The following is a 23005-nucleotide window of genomic DNA, read 5'->3' as shown; positions in this document are numbered from 1 at the left end:
TTTTCATCCAATCTCTAAATTGCTGCATTTTTTAAATTTCAAAAGCCAATATAAAGGAATAGTAGTGATAAAAAAAAGCACCTGTGGGTTTTTTTGTATAATTCCCCTTTAAGGGCGCATGGCAGGGGGTGTGTCCTATACTTACATACTTTTTCTAATAGGTGTCCCTTGTTTCCATCATAAAACGTTGTGAGGTGTGCAGTTAGGAGCATTGCAAGTGTTGTAATTGCTTTATGGAATTCCCCCAAATATTCAGTGCAATGTAGCCACGCCCACTCTCTGGCACAGTGCACTAGGTGCCTCACGTCATTTCTCAAGTGCTGGTAACATTGTATTTCTATCAGGTGCACTTTAATACATTTCAAATACACAGCTTAATGTAGCAAAACTCTTCCATGTAGGTATTTTTAATATTATTATGGTACACTACAGAAGAACATTCCCAATACTATTCAGCAATACCACGCTTTTTTTGTTTACCACACTAAACATGGTAGCCTTAGCTTCAGCAGATCGATAAAACAGCAATACGGTAAGAGCAGCGCACGACTTCAACATGGCTGCCCTTAACAATCATGGCGGCCTGCAACTCAGGACATTATGGGCAGTACCAACCAGCACAGCAAGGGGGGGTGGCCAGCGTGTTCGGCTGTCCGGGTAGCTGGCAAAGGGGCCCGGGATGTCTCCGTTGCAGTATGGCAGGCAGCCAGGGAAATGTAACGATTTCTAATGACACCCCCGGACTGGGGGCACTCTCCGGTCACGGAGAGCAGCAGCGCCCCCTGCAGCCAGAGGAGACTCACTCCCACAGGCAGGAGAACGAACTGCAGGTCCTGGAGGCCATCTATGGGGAAGACTTCACCGACCTACGGAGAACTTCTGTGTGGAAGGTAGATGAGTGTCATGTATGACGTCACGTGGTGCACAACACTCCCCTCAACCCACTGGACCCCCCATACCAGGACATTCCCCCCCTTTATATGATGTAGGGTTGGTTTTGTCTAGACTAGAGGATGAGATAAGAGTGAGGACACATGATGCACATGGCGTAATAAAACACACATCTCTACGCAGGAAACTTTGCTAGCAGAAACGTCATACATAACTATGAGCCGTAGATGTATACGCCGGAGCGCACACCGCCGTTAGAATTGGGTTTCTTCTGCTCAAAAGTTCCCGTGTAACCAATCAGTAAATTACGGTATATTTACCCCTTCACGGTGAGCGTACGTGTTTTGTGGCCTCGCGGAATTGGGTCTCAATCCTGTGGGGCCGCTGACCAAAAGCCCTGGGTCTCCTACTAATGATTGGGAGCCAGGAGGCCCGCTTCCCAGTCACCTGATCGCTGTGATAGTCTCTGATTGGCTATTGCAGTGATCAGTCACTTGTACAGCCCGCCCTTTTGTTGTTTTCTCCTCTTGAATGGAGAAAAAGACACATTGGCCAAAAGTTTCGAGAATGATGCAAATATTAATCTTCACAAAGTCTGCTACTTAAAACGGAAGTATCGTCGCTATAATAAGGCTTACCTGTAGGTATAATCAATATCTCCTAAACCTGCAAGGTTTAGGAGATATTTGCCCTGCATGCAGCCGCTGAAACCAGCGGCGCATGCGCTCTGAAGGTCCAGGTTCAGACCTCTTTGCCGGCTCCTTGCTGGAAAAGTAAACTCCTGCGCGCATGCGCGGGAGTGACATCGCGTCTCCGGCCACTCAGCGCCGGAGCCGCCGAACTATGAAGAGACACTGAGGGAACATGACAGCTCCCTCAGCGGTGTCCGGGTGATCGTGTCGGGGCTTCATTTTAAGGTAAGTATTTCATAATGAGCTAGTATGTGATGCATGCTAGCTCATTATGCCTTTGTCCTGCAGGGTTTGTTGTTTTTTTTTTTTTTTCGGTGAGGATACAACCGCTTTGAGGCTCCGTTTTCATATTGGCGTTCCGGACACTCGTGCGATTCCCGTCACTTCCAATGGCACCCCAAATGTGGCGGGATTGTCGCCAGATATCCCTGTGCATTTTGCAGAATATCAGTCTGTCCCTGATGTTTTTCCTGGAGAGAAGTGGCTTCTTTGCTGCCCTTTTTGACACCAGGCCATCCTCCGAAAGTCTTCACCTCACTGTGCATGAAGATACATTCACACCTGCCTGCTGCCATTCCTGAGCAAGCTCTGCACTGGTGGTGCCCCGATCTAACAGCTAAATCATCTGTAAGGGACAATCCTGGCGCTTGCTGGACTTACTTGGGCGCCCTGAAGCCTTCTTCACAAATGTAGTGAAAAGGTTTCTTTTTATGGGGTTAAGTTCATTTTCATGCAAAGTGGACTTTGCAATTATTTGAAATTTATCCGATCACTCTTCATAACATTCTGGAGTATATGCAAATTGCCATCATAGAAACTGAAGCAGCAGACTTTATGAAAATGAATATTTGTGTCATTTTCAAAACTTTTGGCCACAGCTGTATACTAGAGGAGAAAAGTGTAAGCCTAGGTTTACATATGTGTGCGTTCCTGATCTGCAGGCAAAATGCGCTGCTCTTTTTGCTACGTGCGTGGGGGTGCCAATAATTATTGACACCCCAATGTATTGGAAAATGCAGAGCATTTTCAGGTGCGCTAAAATCACATGGTGTTGCAGAACAATGCAGTTCCATGCAGCTGTGCATTTAGAAAAGAGGACGGGGACTCCCCCCCCCCCCCCCACATTAAAGCAGAGTTTCACCCTGAAATTTTTTTTTTTCAATAAAAATACCCCCGGGACAGTCAGGGCTAGTGCGTTTAAGCAACAATAGCTTCTGAACTGTCCCCGGTTTCACTTACCTTGAAAATGTCTTGTCCAGCGCTGCCATCTCAGGTGTGGGCAGCTGAAGTCGGAGCGTCCTCTTCGGTCACGTCGGAGTCTTAGAATGCCCTGCACCGGTCCTGCTCGTCACTTCCGGTGCAGGCGCGTCATCCCTGCACAGCTTCTGTGCAAAAAAACAAGGTATAAGGCCCCTTTCACACTTATGGACCAATCGGGTGCGCCTGTCTGTTTTTCGGGCGGACCCGATCGAACCATCCATTGCTCTCCATGGAGTGGCGGATGTCAGCAGACATGTGTCCCCTGACACTCGCCTACATCCAATCCTGTCCGTTAAAACAGATGGATGGGCTCATCTGTCTGACAGATTAGATCGGATGGGATGACAGTCGGAGGGAAACGGACCCCCTTATAGAGAACAGCGGGCTGTGTCCCTGTCCGTTCTGCATCAGCAGGGCGTACACGGACCTGTCATCCGCCTGCCCAGTCCACCCAGGGGAAAGGGGCCTAAATCCTCTGGATACACTAAGTAGCTGCAATAATTTGTCCTGTTATACTAACATGTCGAAGTTGCAGAACTGTGTTCGGGCGATTTGTTTTACCCTCCGTTGTGAAAGGTGTTAAGGACATGTATGTGTTTAAATGGACAGAATTCTAATTCTATATAATTTCAGAAAGTTCTGTTTGCATCTTTGTATACATATATACAGTGCTCGGTATAAATGAGTACACCCCTTTTGATAAGTAAGATTTTAACCCCTTGGAGCCTAATCCTTTTTCTAAAACTTGATGCTTACAAGGTAAATTCAGTATTTTTTGCTGAAAAATTTTCTTGGAACCCCCAAACATTCTATATATATATATTTTTTTTTTTTAGCAGAGATCCTAGAGAATAAATGGCAGTCATTGCAATATTTTATGTCACACTGTATTTGAGCAGCAGTCTTTCAAACGCAATTTTTTGGAAGAAATACACTTTCATGGTTTTAAAAAAAAAAAAAAAGCAAAACCGTAAAGTTAGCCCATTATGTTTGGATAATCTGAAATCTGATGTTACGCTGAGTAATCAGATACCTTACATGTCATGCTTTAAAATTGCACACGCTTGTGGAATGGTGACAAACTACAGTACTCCTTAGGCGACGCTTTAAAATTTTTTAATAGTTACCAGTTTAAAGTTACAGAGGAGATCTGGTGCTAGAATTATTGCCTTCGGTCTAATGATCGCGGTGTGGTTTGAACACTATTTGCATTTGCGGGGGGCATGACTTACATATGCGTTCACTTCTGTGCGTGAGAATGGAGGGATGGGGCGCTTTTAAATTTTTTTTTTTTTCTTAGTTATTTTTTTTTTTTTTTACACTGTCCCTTTAATTTTTTTTGTAATCACTTTTATTGCTGCCACAAGGAATGTAAACATCCCTTGTGACACTAATAGGCAGTGACAGGTACTATAAAACCCAAAATCCCTCCTTTGCACTTAAAAGCAGTTAAAGCGGAGTTCCACCCTGGAAAAGGTTTTTTTTTTTAAATAAAAATACCCCCGGGACAGTCAGGACTAGTGCATTCCACAATGGCTAGCCTCTGATCTGTCCCGGGTTGCACTTACCTTTTAGGAGAAATACTTAACTTGAAAAAGTATTCTCCAGCGCTGCCATCTCAGGTGTGGGCAGCTTGAAGCCAGCGCGATCCTCTTCTGCGTCCTCTTCCTTCTTCGGTCCCACGATGCACTGCACCGGCCCCGCCGTCACTTCCGGGGCTGCAGCGTCATCCCTCCACAGCTTCTGGGCATGCCCAGAAGCTGTTTAGAAGGGAATGACACGCGCGCCCCGGAACTGACATTGGGGCCGGTGCAGGCGCATTGATTCCTGGGAGCGATGACGTTCAATCGCAGGAATCATTGCAAAGCCAGGAAGTGAAGAATCGCTGTGGCCCGCCGAGGGGAGGAAGAAGGAAGTAAGGTAAGTATCTTTTCTCTAAGGTAAGTAAAAAAAATAAATAAAAAAATTGCGATTATCCATTTGTTTTTCAGGTGACCCGGAGCGAGAAGATGGAGGTAAGTATAAATTTAGGGTGGAACTCCATTTTAAAACACCAAGATCGGCTGTTTTGAATGCTGTCATTTGCCTTTAGGTGCCTTTTAAGGCTTCAGTAAACAGGAAGTGATGTCATGACATCGCTTCCGGGCTACTAGATCTGAGACCCGATCAAAGCCGATTCTGGCTTTGTTTGGGTCTCTGGCCAGCCGGTCGATGTGTCGGCTGGTTGCTCGGGCCTCCCAGTGGTATGGGAGAGCCGGGCAAGCCGTGGAAGGCGGGGCGAGGGGGAGGGGAGACGTTAGTAATATAACTAGATCTATAATTCGATTACAAAATCTTCAGTTTTACTCAAATTAGTTGATGCAAGAATGAATACAACCCACAACAAAAACTACTACTTCTAGTATTTTGTATGACCTCCATGATTTGTAGGGACAGCACCAAGTCTTCCAGGCATGGAATGAACAAGTTGGCGAAATATTGCAACATCTATCTTTTTACATTCTTCAAGAACAGCCCCTTTTAGAGCCTGGATGCTGGATAGAGAGGGATCAACTTCAATGTCTCTTCAGAATTCCCCATAGGTGTTCAATTTGGTTCAGATCAGGAGACATACTTGGCCACTCAATCACTTTCACCCTGCTCTTCTTCAGAAATGCAACAGTGGCCTTAGATGTGTGTTTTGAATCATTGTCATGTTGGAAAAGTGCACGATGACTAAGGGCACGGAGTGATGATAGCATCTTCTCCTTCAATATAGAGCAGTACATCTGTGAATTCATGATACCATCAATGAAATGCAGCTCCCCGACACCCGCAGCACTCATCCAGCCTCACAGGACCCTGCCACCGCCATGTTTTACTGTAGGCACCATGCGTTTTCCTTTGTACTCCTTCCCTTTGCAACGACATACAGTTTTGAAGCCATCTGTTCCAAAAACATTTATCTTGGTCTCATCATTCCAGAATAGAGTGCCAGTATACTTCTTCTTTTTCAGCATGGGTCCTGGCAAATTTTAGGTGGGCTTTTTTGTGCAATGGCTTTAGAAGAGGCTCCCTTTGTGGGCGACACCCATGCCTGCCATTCCTCTGCAGCGTATGCCGTATTGTGTCACGGAAAGCAATCACCCCAGTTTGGCTTTCTATTCTTTAGCTAACTGCAGTGAACTTGCATGGCAATTTTCTTCAACCCTTCTCATCAGAAGACGCTCCTGTCCAGAAGTTAACTTCCATTGATGACCTGGATGTCTCTGTGAGATGATTGCAGTTCCATCTTTGTTACATTTTTGTTTCACTTTTGCTACAGTATTCTGATTAAGTAAAGCTTTGCTGATCTTGTAGCTTTCATCTTTCTTGTGTAAAGAAATTTTCTTTCTCAGGCCTTGTGACATTTCACTTCCATGTGGTGCCATTGCTGAAAGCATAAAATGGGAAGGGTTTTTCTTTGTTAACCACTTGCCGACCGCCGCACGACTATTTACGTCGGTGTTCAGCCCCTCACAGACAGAGCGACGTAGGGCTACGTCGCTAGCCTGTGAGGGTCTAGGGAGGCGCGCTCCCGCGCGGTCACGCACCCCCCCGCGCGTGTGCCCGGCGGACCTGATGTCCGCCGGTCACTCGCGATCGTCGGGTGGAGAGGGAGAAAGTCAGGCGGCTAATGTAAACAAGCCGCCTGTCATTCTCCCCTGTGTAGGAATGGTGATGATACGGTTCTACTATGTAGGACCGTTGATCACTGCTCCTACACCTCAAGCCACAGCCAATCACAGTAAGAATCATGCCCCTAGGGACACACATAACCCCTCTCAAAAAAAGTTAACCCCTTCACTGCCAGTGTCATTTTACAGTGATCACTGTAAAAATGTCAGTCAAGGGTCCGATCTGTCCACCGCAATGTCGCAGTCCCGCAAAAAAAAATCGCAGATTGCCGCCATTACGCGTTTAAAAAAAAAAACAACAAAAATGACAAAAATCTTTCCCTCAGTAAACGCAATAACTTTTGCGCAAACCAATCAAAATACGCTTTTTGCGATTTTATTTTTTTAACCATATGGTAAAAAAAAAAAATTGGCCCAGAATGTTAAAACATTTTGATTTTTACTTTTCTTTTGGGGGGAATTTCATATAAAAAGAAATGTGAAAATTATTGTTATTTTTGCAAAATTGACGCTGTTAATTTGTTTATAGTGCAAAAAGTAAAAATTGCACAGGTGATCAAATACCACCAAAAGAAAGCTCTATTTGTGGGAAAAAAAGGACATCAAATTTGTTTAGGTACAGCGTCGCACGCCCGCGCAATTGTCCGTTAGTCACGCAGTGCCGAATCGCAAAATAGGCCCTGGTCAGGAAGGGGGTAAAATCTTCCGGGGCTTAAGTGGTTAAGTAACGCTCTTTATAATCAACTGTCTGCTGGACACCTGTTTAATGAATAGATAGACGAGAATCTCACCTGTAGTTGAATTCTTGTTATTTAGAATATTTATTTATTTTAGAATTATTTATATTCTAAAATTTAGCTTTGCTCTTAAAGCGGAGTTCCGGCCTCAAAATCGAAAAAATCGATTTTGGGCCATCCGCTTGCTGAGGGCCACCTGAAAAAGAAATGGATACTCCCGATTTTTTTTTTTTTTTGTTCACTTACCTTGTTTTTGAATAAAATATACTCACCTTCCTTCCACTTCCTCCCTCTGCGGCCGTGGCCCGCGCCGTCTCTTCCAGCTTGCAATGACTCCTGGGAGCTGAACGTCATCACTCCCAGGAGTCAATGCGCCTGCACCGGCCCCGCTCATCCCTTCCGGTGCAGGTGCCGCATTCCCTGCTAAACAGCTTCTGGGCATGCCCAGAAGCTGTGCAGGGATGCCGTGCCTGCTTTGGAAGTGACGAGTGGGGCCGGTGCAGGGCATTCTGGGACTCCGATGTCACCGAAGAAGAGGACGCGCTGGCTTCAGCTGCCCACACCTAAGATGGCAGCGCTGGAGAAGAAATTTTAAAGGTAAGTATTTCTTCTAAAAGGTAAGTGAAACCGGGGACAGTACAGAGGCTATCCATTGTGGAATGCACTAGCCCTGACTGTCCTGGGGGTATTTTTAGCTAAAATTCACCCCCGAGGCCGGAACTCCGCTTTAAAGTGGTAGTATCGGAGTATACTTAACTTTTACCTACAGGTAAGCCTGTAATAAGACTTACCTGTAGGTACAATTATTATCTCCTAAACCTGCACGGTTTAGGAGATATTTGCCCTGCATGCAGCCGCTGACTCTAGCGGCGCATGCACTCTGAAGGTCCGGCGGACCTTCAAAGTTCCTTGCCGGTAAGTGATCTGCCACGCGCATGCGCGTGAGTGGCGTCATCGCCGAACCGGGAAGAGACGCAGAGGGAGCATGACAGCTCCCTCAGCGGTGTCTGGGTGACCGTGTCGGGGTTTTCGTTTTTAAGGTAAGTATTTCATAATGAGCTAGTATGCAATGCATACTAGCTCATTATGCCTTTGTCTTGCAGGGTTTTTTTTTTTTTTTTTTTATAATAGTGAGGATTCAACCGCTTTAAGACTTTCATTGGGGTGTATTCATATTTGAAACATGGTCTTGAATGAATTTGTTAGGAAAAATACTTTTTTGTGTGTGGAAATGAACAAATCTTGGTTGCAATGAATGGCCCGCATTTCTGGGAGTGTTTTGTAGTATAGTGTCACATAGAAAATGATGATTCTGAAAGAAAAGTAAAGGTTTTCTGACAAATCTGTTGGGGTGTACTCATTTATTCTCAGCATTGTACATGCATTTCCCCAGACGTAGGTTTGGTTAGGGATCTGAACGCAGCGCATGTCCCCATTGAAAACAATAAATCTGCATTCAGTCTGTACACAAAAAATGATTTACGTTTTTTTAACCACATCCCGCCCGCCTATAGCAGAATGACGGCGGGATTGTGGTTGTATTATCCCGACCGGACGTCATATGACGGGGGGGCGCGCAGAGCGGCGATCGGTGATGCGAGGTGTCAGTCTGACTCCCTGCATCTCCGATCTCGGTAAAGAGCCTACTGACGTAGGCTCTTTACCATGTGACCAGCCGTGTCCAATCACGGCTGGTCACATAGTAAACAGGAAGAGCCGTTGATCGGCTTTCCTTAGTTCGTGCCTGACAGGCACGAGTAAAGGAGCGCCTATCGGCAGCTCCCCTGTCAGGGCGGGGGGGGGGTCGGCACTGGTAATCAGATCATTGATTACCAGTGCAGACCCTTGGGGGGGGGGGGGATGCCACTAGAACCACCAGGGATGCCCACCCATGACCCCAGGGATGCCCACCTATGACCCCAGGGATGCCCACTATGGCCACCAGGGATGGCAATCAGGGCTCAGGGAGCCCCCCATTGCCCCCCCTATCAGTGCTGCCCACCAGTGCCCATCATTGCCATCTATCAGTGTCGCCCACCAGTGCCCATTATTGCCCACCAGTCCAGCCTATCAGTGCCCATTAGTGCCCATCAGTGCCGCCTATCAGTGCCCATCAGTGCCACCTATCAGTGCCCATCAATGCCGCCTATCAGTGCCCACCAATGCCGCCTATCAGTGCCACCCCATCAGTGCCTCCTCATCAGTGCCTGTCAGTGCCTGTCAGTGCAGTCTCATCAGTGCTCATCAGTGCAGGAAAAAACGTATTTATTTACAAAATTGTATAACATAAACAAAAAAACTTTTTTTTTTTTTTCAAACTTTTCGGTCTTTTTTTATTTGTTTAGCAAAAAGGAAAAAACCCAGATGTGATAAAATACCACCAAAAGAAAGCTCTATTTGTGGGGGGAAAATTACATAAATTTGGTGTAGGTACAGTGTTGCATGACCGCGCAATTGTCATTCAAAATGCAACAGCGCTAAAAGGGGAAAATTGGCCTGGGCAAGAAGGGGGTGAAAGTGCCCTGTATTGAAGTGGTTAAGCAACAGCCGGTGCTCTGGTCCTCTCTTTTCTAGTGTCGAAATGTAAGTGGGCACTTCCACGTCATCACCTACATCATCATTTACTAACAAGCTGCTGGCCATGTTAGTACACACTGCTGTGGTGCGGTAATCCCAAGTGAACTGGGCTGTGCTGCAACCTAGTGTAAGGCTGGGTTTACACATGCTGCGGCCGCGGTTCTCTGCAGGGGTCCGGTGCGACCCTGTTCACTGATTCAGGTGCGAATCCAATCCATATCTTTACTTTCTATGGTAAGCTGCACATTGTGGTGAGCTGTACCTCTCCTGTACTGTACATTGTGGTGAGCGGTACCTCTCCTGTACTGTACATTGGGGTGATCTGTACCTCTCCTATACTGTACATTGGGGTGATCTGTACCTCTCCTATACTGTACATTGGGGTGATCTGTACCTCTCCTGTACTGTACATTGTGGTGAGCGGTACCTCTCCTGTACTGTACATTGTGGTGAGCGGTACCTCTCCTGTACTGTACATTGTGGTGAGCGGTACCTCTCCTGTACTGTACATTGGGGTGAGCTGTACCTCTCCTGTACTGTACATTGGGGTGAGCGGTACCTCTCCTGTACTGTACATTGTGGTGAGCTGTACCTCTCCTATACTGTACATTGGGGTGAGCTGTACCTCTCCTGTACTGTACATTGGGGTGAGCTGTACCTCTCCTGTACTGTACATTGGGGTGAGCTGTACCTCTCCTATACTGTACATTGTGGTGAGCTGTACCTCTCATATACTGTACATTGTGGTGAGCTGTACCTCTCCTGTACTGTACATTGGGGTGAGCTGTACCTCTCCTATACTGTACATTGTGGTGAGCTGTACCTCTCATATACTGTACATTGTGGTGAGCTGTACCTCTCCTGTACTGTACATTGGGGTGAGCTGTACCTCTCTTATAGTGTACATTGGGGTGAGCTGTACCTCTCCTGTACTGTACATTGGGGTGAGCTGTACCTCTCCTGTACTGTACATTGGGGTGAGCTGTACCTCTCTTATAGTGTACATTGGGGTGAGCTGTACCTCTCCTGTACTGTACATTGGGGTGAGCTGTACCTCTCCTGTACTGTACATTGGGGTGAGCTGTACCTCTCCTGTACTGTACATTGGGGTGAGCTGTACCTCTCTTATAGTGTACATTGGGGTGAGCTGTACCTCTCCTGTACTGTACATTGGGGTGAGCTGTACCTCTCTTATAGTGTACATTGGGGTGAGCTGTACCTCTCCTGTACTGTACATTGGGGTGAGCTGTACCTCTCCTATACTGTACATTGGGGTGAGCTGTACCTCTCCTGTACTGTACATTGGGGTGAGCTGTACCTCTCCTGTACTGTACATTGGGGTGAGCTGTACCTCTCCTGTACTGTACATTGGGGTGAGCTGTACCTCTCTTATAGTGTACATTGGGGTGAGCTGTACCTCTCCTGTACTGTACATTGGGGTGAGCTGTACCTCTCCTATACTGTACATTGGGGTGAGCTGTACCTCTCCTGTACTGTACATTGGGGTGAGCTGTACCTCTCTTATAGTGTACATTGGGGTGAGCTGTACCTCTCCTGTACTGTACATTGGGGTGAGCTGTACCTCTCCTATACTGTACATTGGGGTGAGCTGTACCTCTCCTGTACTGTACATTGGGGTGAGCTGTACCTCTCCTGTACTGTACATTGGGGTGAGCTGTACCTCTCCTGTACTGTACATTGGGGTGAGCTGTACCTCTCTTATAGTGTACATTGGGGTGAGCTGTACCTCTCCTGTACTGTACATTGGGGTGAGCTGTACCTCTCCTATACTGTACATTGGGGTGAGCTGTACCTCTCCTGTACTGTACATTGGGGTGAGCTGTACCTCTCTTATAGTGTACATTGGGGTGAGCTGTACCTCTCCTGTACTGTACATTGGGGTGAGCTGTACCTCTCCTATACTGTACATTGGGGTGAGCTGTACCTCTCCTATACTGTACATTGGGGTGAGCTGTACCTGTTTATTGCACATTACACACAGTTTATAAATGTCACATGGGTTGTGATGCTCAGGGTAATGCATATAAGTGTTATATGAAATTGTAGATAATACATACAGATATAGATCCACTCTCTTCCTCCTGTACTGACATTTATTGATAGCGTCATTATTCCTGACAAGTTTATGGGAATACAGAAGCAGCTTGAAGCTTTTCAATTGTATCTGTCAGTGAATTCTGGATGATCTCAGAAGCCTCACACTGATATTCAAAAGCAGGCTTAATGCAAGCAGCAGCATCAGTGATCAGAGGAGGTGTATATAGTATATGGTGACAGCTGTTCACTTTTGTGTGTCCGGAATAGTTTTTTTTTTATTATGTATTTTTTTTTTTTTTTCAGGTAAAGCAGCCTCCAGAAGTTACTCTTGCTTTACGTCCTCAGGGTAATGATTGTCATGTCAAACTAGATCTATGGGTGAAGTGTCCACAAACGTACCCTGATGTGTGAGTATTATCTGCTTAATGGCTTTTTTGGCCTATTTGAAATGTAAAAGTAAAGCATTATAGAAGGATGATTGTGCCCTGTCCTTATTAGTAACCTGTGGACCTTCCAGGGGTGGTTTTGTTACGTTTTGCCTCATTTGCTGATTGTCCAAGTACTACTACTTCTGTTTTATTAAGCTGTTGTTGAATGCTTACAAATCTGCATATACCTCATACTATATATTTATTATTGTACTTTCTTTTGAAGCAGCTCAATAAACATATTGAAATAAGATCATTCTGCCAGTTTTAGTAGCCAACCTACTTGTGCTTGATAAAAATGCAGTCTTTATTATTGGTTTCAGTCGCGTTTTTTTTGTAAATGATTGCTAGTAAGGCTTAGTCCTGGTTCACACATATGTGATGTCAGATATTGCATGTGATTCGCAGCGCACTGCTCTACAAATCCCATGCGATATCTGTGCATTGCGAATTCAGCCATACAGATTGTATGGCTGAATTCCCATCGCATTTGGAGCAAAGTCGCACAGGACCCTTTTTTTGGTCTGCACCAGAATCAGATGGCATGGGTGTTCACACCTATGCGATTCAATTCATATCCGAACTGACAGTTCGCACTGCGATATGCGAAGTGATCTGGGGGTGTCGTTAACTGTGTATTGACATCCACAGCGATTCGCATATGGCAACTGTCTGTGAGTTGAGTGCTATGTGGGAACCCGCAGTGGATTCTCAGGGTTCCCACATTGCATATGTGTGAACCGGTGTTGTAAAATTTCATCGGACCCATGAAAATTCCAGACCCTCGTCACTTCCGGTGACTCTACGTCACCACCAGCTAGTGCGACAGCTGTTGCGAGCCCCGGTGCGCATGCGCACAAGAAATTTTCCAGGTCCGATGAGATTTTAAGACTTTGGTAACAGCTGACTGAGAGGAGGAGGAGGGGCTGAGGTAGGACGACAACACCGCCGCGGGAAAATTTTATAACACCGCCGCATCATCGAGCAAGGAACATGTTGCAGAGCTGACTTAGAGGGGTTCTCTATTAGTTCTCTATTAACTAATTCTCTATTAGTTTCCAAAGAGAATGCGGAATTCACTTCTATGTGAGGGCGGAAGTCTATGGACCTCAGGCGGAGGTATGTGTCAGTAAGGGCGGAAGTATCGGGAGAACAGGCGGAAGTGGCTCTATGTGAGGGCGAAAGTCTAGGGACCTCAGGCGGTGTTCTAAAATTATATATATTCACTTCCTTCCCGCCTAGCTCTGCAACATGTTCCTTGCTCTATGATGCGCCGGTGTTGTAAAATTTTCCCGCGGCGGTGTTGTCCTCCTACCTCAGCCCCTCCTCCTCCTCTCAGTCAGCTGTTACCAAAGTCTTAAAATCTCATCGGACCTGGAAAATTTCTTGTGCGCATGCGCACCGGGGCTCGCAACAGCTGTCGCACCAGCTGGTGGTGACGTAGTATCACCGGAAGTGACGAGGGTCCGGAATTTTCACGGGTCTGACTAAATTTTAGAACACGGACATAAAGTTATCTTGTAACTCTGTCACTGTAAAAAAAAAAGTAAATATCTCCCCTGCTCCCTACACAGCCGAATGCAAGTCTGTTGACAAGAAATTCCTAGTTTCTTCAGAAATAGACAATGGGAGTGTTAGAGGTCATCCACACTGCAGCTAAAAAAAAAATAACAATAAAAAAAGCTGCTTTTACAGGCATTTGAACTATTATTTCTCTGCCTGAGGGACAGTTCACATAGAAACACAGTCCAGATGCTTTCCAGGTGCTTCTCTGCATGCACGTTTTTGATGGATTCCAGTGTGTCTTTGGTGTGGTTCCCCCCTCTTTTTTTTTTTTTTTTAACCCTAAAGGGTTACTCCACTTTCATGGGAAAAAAAATTATAAAATAAAGAAATAATAATAATAAAGCGTATACAATTGCGACACAAGTTATATTGTATTTGAATGGTATTAAAAATGACCTTTCCTCTTCAATCTGCAGCTGCTGTAATTTTCTGAAAATACAATGTAATATGGCTACCTGGAGCTGTTCTGTACACAGAATGTGTACTGACCACACCCCAGAAACATAATTTCCTGCTTGTGTGATTGGCTCCCCAATTTTCCCAGAATTCAGTCATTTTTGGTGAGATACTCCCAATAGGAACACATCTTAAGGCACGATAAGAAAATCGGAAGTAAAATTTCGTCTGACGAACAATCTGCCTATTTTTGGATCGTTAGTATTGTGCTTTCGACATCCGATTACGAATTTTCGGTCGACAAAAACTGTATGTGCAGGCTATAAAATTTTTATCATAAGTGAACACAACGTCCGATTTTCGTTTAGTACAGTTTTCGTCCAAAAATAAATCGTAAGAGCAAGACTACGCATGCTCCGAAACAAAAGAAGTCATACAAAACAATCCAATACAGGACATCACTTCTGAAGTAGAATTCTGTCATACAGGAATTTTTGTATGAAAGTAACCTCTTCACTTTCCATATGAGACTAGCATGCAACAAAAAACAGACGAAAGATCGTCCGATAATTTGATTGTGTGTACGAGGCTTTAAGGGATTAAGGCCCAGCAGATTTCCTCATTAGAGCTCTGCAGCTGCCACAGCTGATTGATAATTATGAAACCACTCCCATTAGACCCACTCAGCACAGAGGCACAAAATAGTGATTTTCTTCAGAATAACAAAAGGTAGGAATCTGCAACAAAGGTTGTTATAACCCTTAAGGCTACATTCACACCTGAGCATAGCGTTTTCGCGCGTTTTTTACCGCGATTTTTACCGCGATTTACAGGCGTTTTTTGTGCAGGCGTTTTTTGATTGAATAGATACCAATGGAAAACGCCTGTAATCTGCCCAAAAAGAAGCTCATGTACTTTTTTGAGCGTTGGGCGTTTTGTAAACAGCGTCAAAACGCTCAGATGTGAACAGGGGCCATTGAAATGAATAGGAATTGTCTGTTGGGCGTTTTGAGAGCTTATCCTAGAGCAGAAAAACTCCCCAAAAACGCCCCAAAACGCCTAGATGTGAACGGAGCCTTAAATGTACATAAATCACCCAGAGGGGAATGTTTTTTTTTCTCAACTAAAGTGGAGTTACACTTGAAATTAGGACATGTGTGTTTCAGTGCGTTTTTGGTGTGTTTAGGTGCGTTCCGGATGCGTTTTACCACGTTTCCGTACAGTCCAGTGCAGAAAAAAATGCAGCATGTTATCCTTTTTTTTTTTCTGTATTTTGAACACTGGAACTGACTGCACTGGGGTGAACTTTGCCATTAAAAACCATATGACCTACTATCCGTGCCTTTTTGATGCAGAAGAAAACGCACTGGAATGCATGTGGTGTGAACTGGCCCTAAAAGCTTGAAGAAGCTGTGTTTTTTGTGCTCTTTTGCATGTTTTTATTGAGCTTATTTGAGCTTTTATTTTCACAAACCCTCCCATCGGCTCATTTTTCCACTATTTCTGTGTTTTTTATTTTTTATTTTTTTGCGCCTTTTCCTGCTTTTTTGTGCATTTTTGGGCACTTAGGTGTCTTTTCTGCTCGAAAGCTCCTCTCAAAAACGCAAGTTTGGTGGGGTTTTTTTTTCCTCCCTGTAAGAGCATATGCCTGTAAACTCCTGAAAAAACCATAGTGTGCATGGAGACATTGGCTAACATGGAGGGGAGTTTCCTGGCAGAAAACAATGAGAGCTCAAAAAAGCTCAAAAGACTGTAGGAATAGCTTATTTGAGCTTCTTTGAGATGCAGTGTGCATGAGTCCTTAGTCTCCTGGTCCCGTTCTTTCTGCCTCAATGTCCCCTTCCCTGCAGTAGCCAGAAATTCCCAGCTGTGTGAATACAGCAGCTGTAGAAGCTGTACTGTCAAAAATTAACTGACCCTGTTCATAATCACTGTTCAGGAAGGAAGTGATACAAAGTAACCCTACTTTGACTCAACTCTCAAAAAGAAGAGATGAGCTTTGATCTGCATACAATATCACCTAAAGCAACCTGACAAGTTAAAATGTTCTAATTAACCCTTAGTTTACCCTAATCAGTCCTAATTAACACCTTTTTCCGCTTCTCATTTTAACTATTTCTGATGATTTTTTTGTTGTAGAACCAGAGGCAAAACTTTTTTTTCACTTTCATAGAGTAAGGGAGGGTTATATATAACCCCTGTCATATTTTTTTTTTTTTTTTTTTCACCATCTGTGTCCCATTGCTGAGATTTCCCTTCACTTCCTATCCCATAGCCAAACAGGAAGTGAGGGGGAAATCCCTGCAAATTTAAAGGAATTCCTTGGGGACCCCCCCCGGTCACCAGAAATAGTGTCCCCATTGGAAGATTTCCCCTCTATAGCTTTTCTGGGGACAGCCCAAAATTTGGGATTTTTTTTTTGTACTTTCAATGATCATGGTAAACCAGACAAATAGAGAGGATGACTCTCTCTTAGCGGGGGCACAGACAGCAATAAAAACTGACAGGGGTTCCAATCCCTCTCCACCCTGTCCAAAACTAGTAAAACTAAAACTTAGTATACTTAGTAAAACTAATAACTTAGTATAATTTAATTTCTATTTTTCAAACATTTTTTAAATGTTTTTTTTTTTTTTTTTTTCAATTTGTTTATTCATTTTTACTGTCGCATAAAAAAAGTGCAAGCTTGAGGAGAAAGCATTTATTTTATTTATAATTTTTTTTGCAAGGCGTTTTGCCAGAATAATAATTTTAAACAGGATAATTGATATAATACATTTTTTTTCTTTTTATCTACAGTAAAAACCCTTTAATTTAAATCTAAACTAAAAGTAGAAAACAATAGTGTTTCTTTTTATACTTTAGATTGTAAGCTCTAACGAGCAGGGCCCTCTGATTCCTTTTGTACCAAATTGTATTGTAGATGTAATGTCTGCCCTCATTTTGTTAAGTGCTGTGCAAACTGTTGGCGCTATATAAATCCTGTATAATAATAATAATATCAATAATATTTTGTGGATTGCATAAAAATAATTTTTGCAAGACAATTAGAGCCGGTTCACACTGGGGCAACTTGTCAGGCGACTTATGGCGCTTTTCCACTGCATGGTACGGATCGGTTTGGCACTTTTCCTCTGCATGGTACCGCATGGTTCGGGTTAGAATGGTTTGGTACAGCAGCACTTTTCCATTACATGGTACGGCTCGGTATGGCTCGCTTAAACAGTACCACCTCGGTTGGGGTTCCAAGCAGGCCGTACCGATACCATATCCCACAATCCTTTGCATCCAGCATTGATTGTTTGTCACTGCTAGCCACTGATTGGTCAGAGAATCGTTGTAATCCCACCCACTTACTACTAAGTACTACAACAGTGGAAAAGCAAACCAAGCTGAGTAGAGCCTATACAGTGCTTAAAGGTACCGACTCATACCACGCAGTGGAAAAGCAAACTGAGCCGAGCAGTGCCGAGTGGAGCCGAGCCGGTACTTGCAGTGGAAAAGTGCCATTAGTTGCCTGAGAAGTCGCGCTCCATTCAGTGCAATTGAACCATTCTAATCAGAGCGACTCAAGTCGCTCCAACTTAGAAAAAGGTTCCTGCTCTACTTTGGGGCGACTTCGGAGCGGCTTGCATTGACTTCTATTAAAGAAGTCGTTTGCAAGCCATGCTGAAGTCGCGCTGCAAGGGGTGGCTTCAGAGTAGAGCAGTTTTAAAGTCGCCCCAGTGTGAACCGGATCTAAGGCATTGTTTGGTATTGCAGACACTCATATTACTTTGTTATACTAAGTAATGTCAATGCTAAATAAACAGGCCCATAGAAGAAATGTAAACATTTCTCTGGTCCATAGGTGTGGGAGCAGAACTGGTTGAACAGTGGTGGCCGGCCCATAGGGGGCGCCGGGGCGCCGCCCCCCCCCCCCCCCAAAAAAAAAAAAAGAAAAAAAAAAAGAAAAAAAGAGATTAAAGAAAAAAAAAAAAAGTGAATTTTCAGCCACTAGGGGTGCCGGACCTAGTGATGGGTATGGGGGGGGAGGGGTTTTGACCCCACGTGAGCGGAATAGAGGCGCCGATTGGCGGCCTTCTGGGGGAGTGTCGGGGCGCAGAGCAATGCGCCCTGACACTCCCCACTTTACTGGACTCCTGGCTGTGATTGGTCCAGACTCCAGCCTGGACCAATCACAGGAGGACATCCCGGGTCACGTGACGCGTGGGGGCGGTGCAACGGTGCGGCCATGCATCCACCTCCCGCAGCACTCTACCATCCTCCATCCATTGCCACTTGCCAGCCCACTAGCCCAGTACTGTCTGCTTTGAAGGGGGCACGCACGCTGGTCTCTGCATTGAAAGGGGGCATTATACTGGTCACTACATTGAAAGGGGGCATTATACTGGTCACTACATTGAGAGGCATTATACTGGTCACTACATTGAGAGGCATTATACTGATCACTACATTGAGAGGCATTATACTGGTCACTACATTGAGAGGCATTATACTGGTCACTACATTGAGAGGCATTATACTGGTTGCTACATTGAGAGGCATTATACTGGTTGCTACATTGAGAGGCATTATACTGGTCACTACATTGAGAGGCATTATACTGGTCACTACATTGAGAGGCATTATACTGGTGGCTACATTGAGAGGCATTATACTGGTGGCTACATTGAGAGGCATTATACTGGTCGCTACATTGAGAGGCATTATACTGGTCACTAAATTGAGAGGCATTTTACTGGTCGCTACATTGAGAGGCATTATACTGGTCGCTACATTGAGAGGCATTATACTCGTCGCTTCATTGAGAGGCATTATACTGGTCGCTACATTGAAAGGCATTATACTGGTCGCTACATTGAGAGGCATTATACTGGTCGCTACATTGAGAGGCATTATACTGGTCGCTACATTGAGAGGCATTATACTGGTCGCTACATTGAGAGGCATTATACTGGTCGCTACATTGAGGGGCATGTACGATGGTCATTGCATTGAAAGGGGCATGTACGCTGGTCACTACATTGAAAGGGGCATGTACGCTGGACACTGCATTGAAAGGGTGCCTGTACGCTGTTCACTACATTGAAAGGGGCATGTACGCTGGTCACTGCATTGAAAGGGGCATGTACGCTTGTCACTGCATTGAAAGGGGGCCTGTACGCTGGTCACTACATTGAAAGGGGGCCTGTACGCTGGTCACTGCATTGAAAGGGGGCCTGTACGCTGGTCACTGCATTGAAAGGGGCCTGTACGCTGGTCACTACATTGAAAGGGTACATGTATACTGGTCACTACATTGAAAGGGGGCCTGTACGCTTGTCACTACATTGAAAGGGGGCCTGTTCGCTTGTCACTGCATTGAAAGGGGGCCTGTACTGTGGGATTAGTGCTAGGGGGTCTGTACTGTGGGGTTTGTGCTAGGGGGCCTGTACTGTGGGGTTTGTGCTAGGGGGTCTGTACTGTGGGGTTTGTGCTAGGGGGCCTGTACTGTGGGGTTTGTGCTAGGGGGCCTGTACTGTGGGGTTTGTGCTAGGGGGTCTGTACTGTGGGCTTTGTGCTAGGGGGCCTGTACTGTGGGGTTTGTGCTAGGGGGCCTGTACTGTGGGGTTTGTGCTAGGGGGCCTGTACTGTGGGGTTTGTGCTAGGGGGCCTGTACTGTGGGGTTTGTGCTAGGGGGCCTGTACTGTGGGGTTTGTGCTAGGGGGCCTGTACTGTGGGGTTTGTGCTAGGCGGCCTGTACTGTGGGGTTTGTGCTAGGCGGCCTGTACTGTGGGGTTTGTGCTAGGGGGCCTGTACTGTGGGGTTTGTGCTAGGGGGCCTGTACTGTGGGGTTTGTGCCACTCTCAGTCCATGTATCCCATAATAGGGTGTCTCTCACAGTATATCCCATAATAGGGCCCCTGCTCCCTATTATGGGATATACCAGTACTGATGGACCCCTTAATATGTGATATATTGGGAGAATTTGTTCACGCAAGCAAAATACAGGGGACAAAATGGGTGGAGTCTATAACGGGTGTGGCTTCTGAGAAACGGGAGGGGTCAAAACAGAAGGGCGGGGTCTTGCGCCCCCCCCCCCCCCCATCTTAAAACTTCACCAGCCGCCACTGTGGTTGAAGTACAGCTGCCATAAGGTTAGTGACACACTATCTAAAATCAAAGATCTGCATTTTGGTAAATGGGTCTTCTGATATAAATAAAGCTTGCACAAAAGCCTAGGGTGCTCTGGAATGCAAATGTCAACCAGCTCCTGTTTAGGACCCTTTCTTCTTGCCTCTTGCATCTCGCTGTTGGCCCATCACTGTAATAAGTGGGTTTACCTGGCCAGTTATAGGCTATGGAAAAGATGAGGCCAGGTTTTCAACCACTGAAGCCGGATAACATTTGCATAGCAGACCACCCTTGGTGTAGGGATTATGAGAGAACTTCGTAGGAAATCTGAACTGAAGCTATAGCAGTGTTTTCTGATTTTATTTTAAAGAGTCTCTATAATTGCTAATCTAACAGTATTTAGGGTGCAGTGACCTAAACAAATTCAGTAATCAAGTAATTAATAAATTAGAACATCCACTATATATCATGTGCATAAAAATGTGAAAGTGAAAATCCCACACATACACAAAAAGGCATAAAGAAAGCTAAGAAGTCCTTTAACTCCAGGAATGTCCGTGTATTGCTTCCACCATCCACGTGCAACTAAGGGTAAGACTGCACTCACTAGTCACGCTTTGGGAATTACCAGTCTCAGCTTCTACTCTATGGACATCCAGCTCCATCCATCCACCTAAGGTCCTCTGACCGTAGTAGCAGCCTGTCACTGGGGGAGATTTGGAAAAGCCCACAATGCCACTAGATGGAAAAGAATTGCTCGTGCAGGACATTATACAGTTGAGCATAGTGGAGGACTGAGGGTCCCTCTTTTTCCAATGCAATGTTACCAAACAGCGTACCGCCGCAAAAACATGGCGTGACAGTTTTTTTTAGCTAGTTTAGAAAGGGAAAGGTGGAACAAGCCAAACAAAAACACCTTAGAGGTAAAGGGGAAGGTGAAATCAATTAATCGCTGGAGTAAGTGGTGGACAATCTGCCAATACGGTAGAATACGCTGACACTTCCAATATTCCAATATACACTATTTTACCAAAAGTATTGGGACACCTGCCTTTACACGCACATGAACTTTAATGGCATCATAGTTTTAGTCTATGGGGTTCAATGCAGCTATAACAGCTTCAATTCTTCTGAGAATGCTGTCCACAAGGTTTAGGAGTGTGTCTACGGAAATGTTTGACCATTCTTCCAGAAGTACATTTGTGAGTTTAGGCACGGTTGTTGGACGAGAAGCCCTGACTCACAGTCTGCACTTTAATTCATCCCAAAGGTGTTTTATTGGGTTGAGGTCAGGGCAGTCAAGTTCCTCAACCCCAAACTCGCTCATCCATGTCTTTATGGACCTTGCTTTGTGCACTGGTCCAAATCATTTGGTTGAGTGGGATTATGGTGTGGGGTTGTTTTTCAGGGATTGGGCTTGTCCCCTTCGTTCCAGTGAAGGAAACTCTTAAGGCGTCAACATACCGAGACATTTTGGACATTGTGTGTATATACACTTACTGGCCATTTTATTAGGTACACCTTTCTAGTACAGGGTTGGACCCCCTTTTGCCAGGGTGTGTCAGCATAAGTCTTGGCCATCAGAGGAGAGGCAGTCTTGCTCCCAGTGCAGCCAGAAAACTGACCACGGTGGGACAGATGTGTTTCCGTTCCTAGCGTGGTCATTTTGAAATGGGAATGCATTGGGACGGGCAGGATAACCAGGTATTTTACACCAATGAAGCAATGCAAAGGGAAAAGGATACTGTTTAACACAAGTACATGGTACAACAGACACATAGCAGAATATGAATCATTGGGGTAACATACATTTTAACCTCAGCATAAAGACTAATGTTTCCACACAGAGAACAGGCGTCCTACTCTACAACATGCTGGCGGGGGACAGGCTTTTCTACTCAGGTTGTAGCTATAATGTGCCAGTATGCTGTGCATATTTGCACATTATGCCAAAAAGCTCGCCTGCACGCATTGGAATTTAGTTGCGCTTTTAATATCAATAAAAAGCTCTTCTAGACCGCTTGTTAGAAATGTGTTTATAGATGTTTTTTTTTAAATTAGATTTGTTCTTGAGAGTTGTGTTAAATGAAGAGTAAGTTGTTTATTTTGTATTTTTCTCTCTCTCTTTTCTGTATTATAGGCCACCGGAAATAAAACTGAAAAATGTGATGGGTTTATCAAATGAAAATGTCCATTCTCTGACATCTAGATTAGAGAATCTGGCCACACAGCTGTGCGGGGAGGTAATACTGTTTATCTTGAGAGTAATAGCCAATCTTGTCTATCTCTACATATCTTATTGGAATACATAGGAAAGTCTCTTTCTTGTTGTGCAGCACAGACCTCAGCAGAAATCTGGTTATTATAGACAACTGCACATCACTGGGCTATGAGCCATCACTAAATCAAGCCTTCATACATGACCGTTTGCCAAAACAAATACTTGTTCTCATTTTATTACACTAGAAGGTTAATAAATGACCACAAATATTTGGTTTGGTAAACTATTATGTATGTAGGATGTATTTATCAATGGCTCAAAGCCCAATGATGTGCAGTGGTCCATAATAACCAGATTCTGCTGTATATCGCAGTCAGAACTATGAAATCTGATATTTGTTTTTGCT

At 44.9% G+C, this 23005-nt stretch overlaps 1 protein-coding gene across 1 annotated transcript in view; it reads left to right on the top strand.

Annotated features, from left to right (window-relative positions):
• The first annotated feature begins 608 nt into the window (after nucleotides 1–608).
• The window catches only part of EIF2AK4 (eukaryotic translation initiation factor 2 alpha kinase 4), a 141193-nt gene continuing 118796 nt past the window's right edge, over nucleotides 609–23005 (top strand). Inside the window, exons 1-3 of the mRNA XM_082275339.1 lie at nucleotides 609–890; nucleotides 12175–12278; nucleotides 22519–22621. Coding sequence (XP_082131465.1) covers nucleotides 696–890; nucleotides 12175–12278; nucleotides 22519–22621 — 402 coding nt within the window. The 5' untranslated portion in view covers nucleotides 609–695. The remainder of the gene's footprint in view (nucleotides 891–12174; nucleotides 12279–22518; nucleotides 22622–23005) is intronic.

Source organism: Pelophylax lessonae, assembly GCF_965119305.1.
Source record: "Pelophylax lessonae genome assembly, chromosome: 13".
NCBI classification, from domain to species: domain Eukaryota; kingdom Metazoa; phylum Chordata; class Amphibia; order Anura; family Ranidae; genus Pelophylax; species Pelophylax lessonae.
This window is presented reverse-complemented; position numbering and strand designations above follow the sequence as displayed.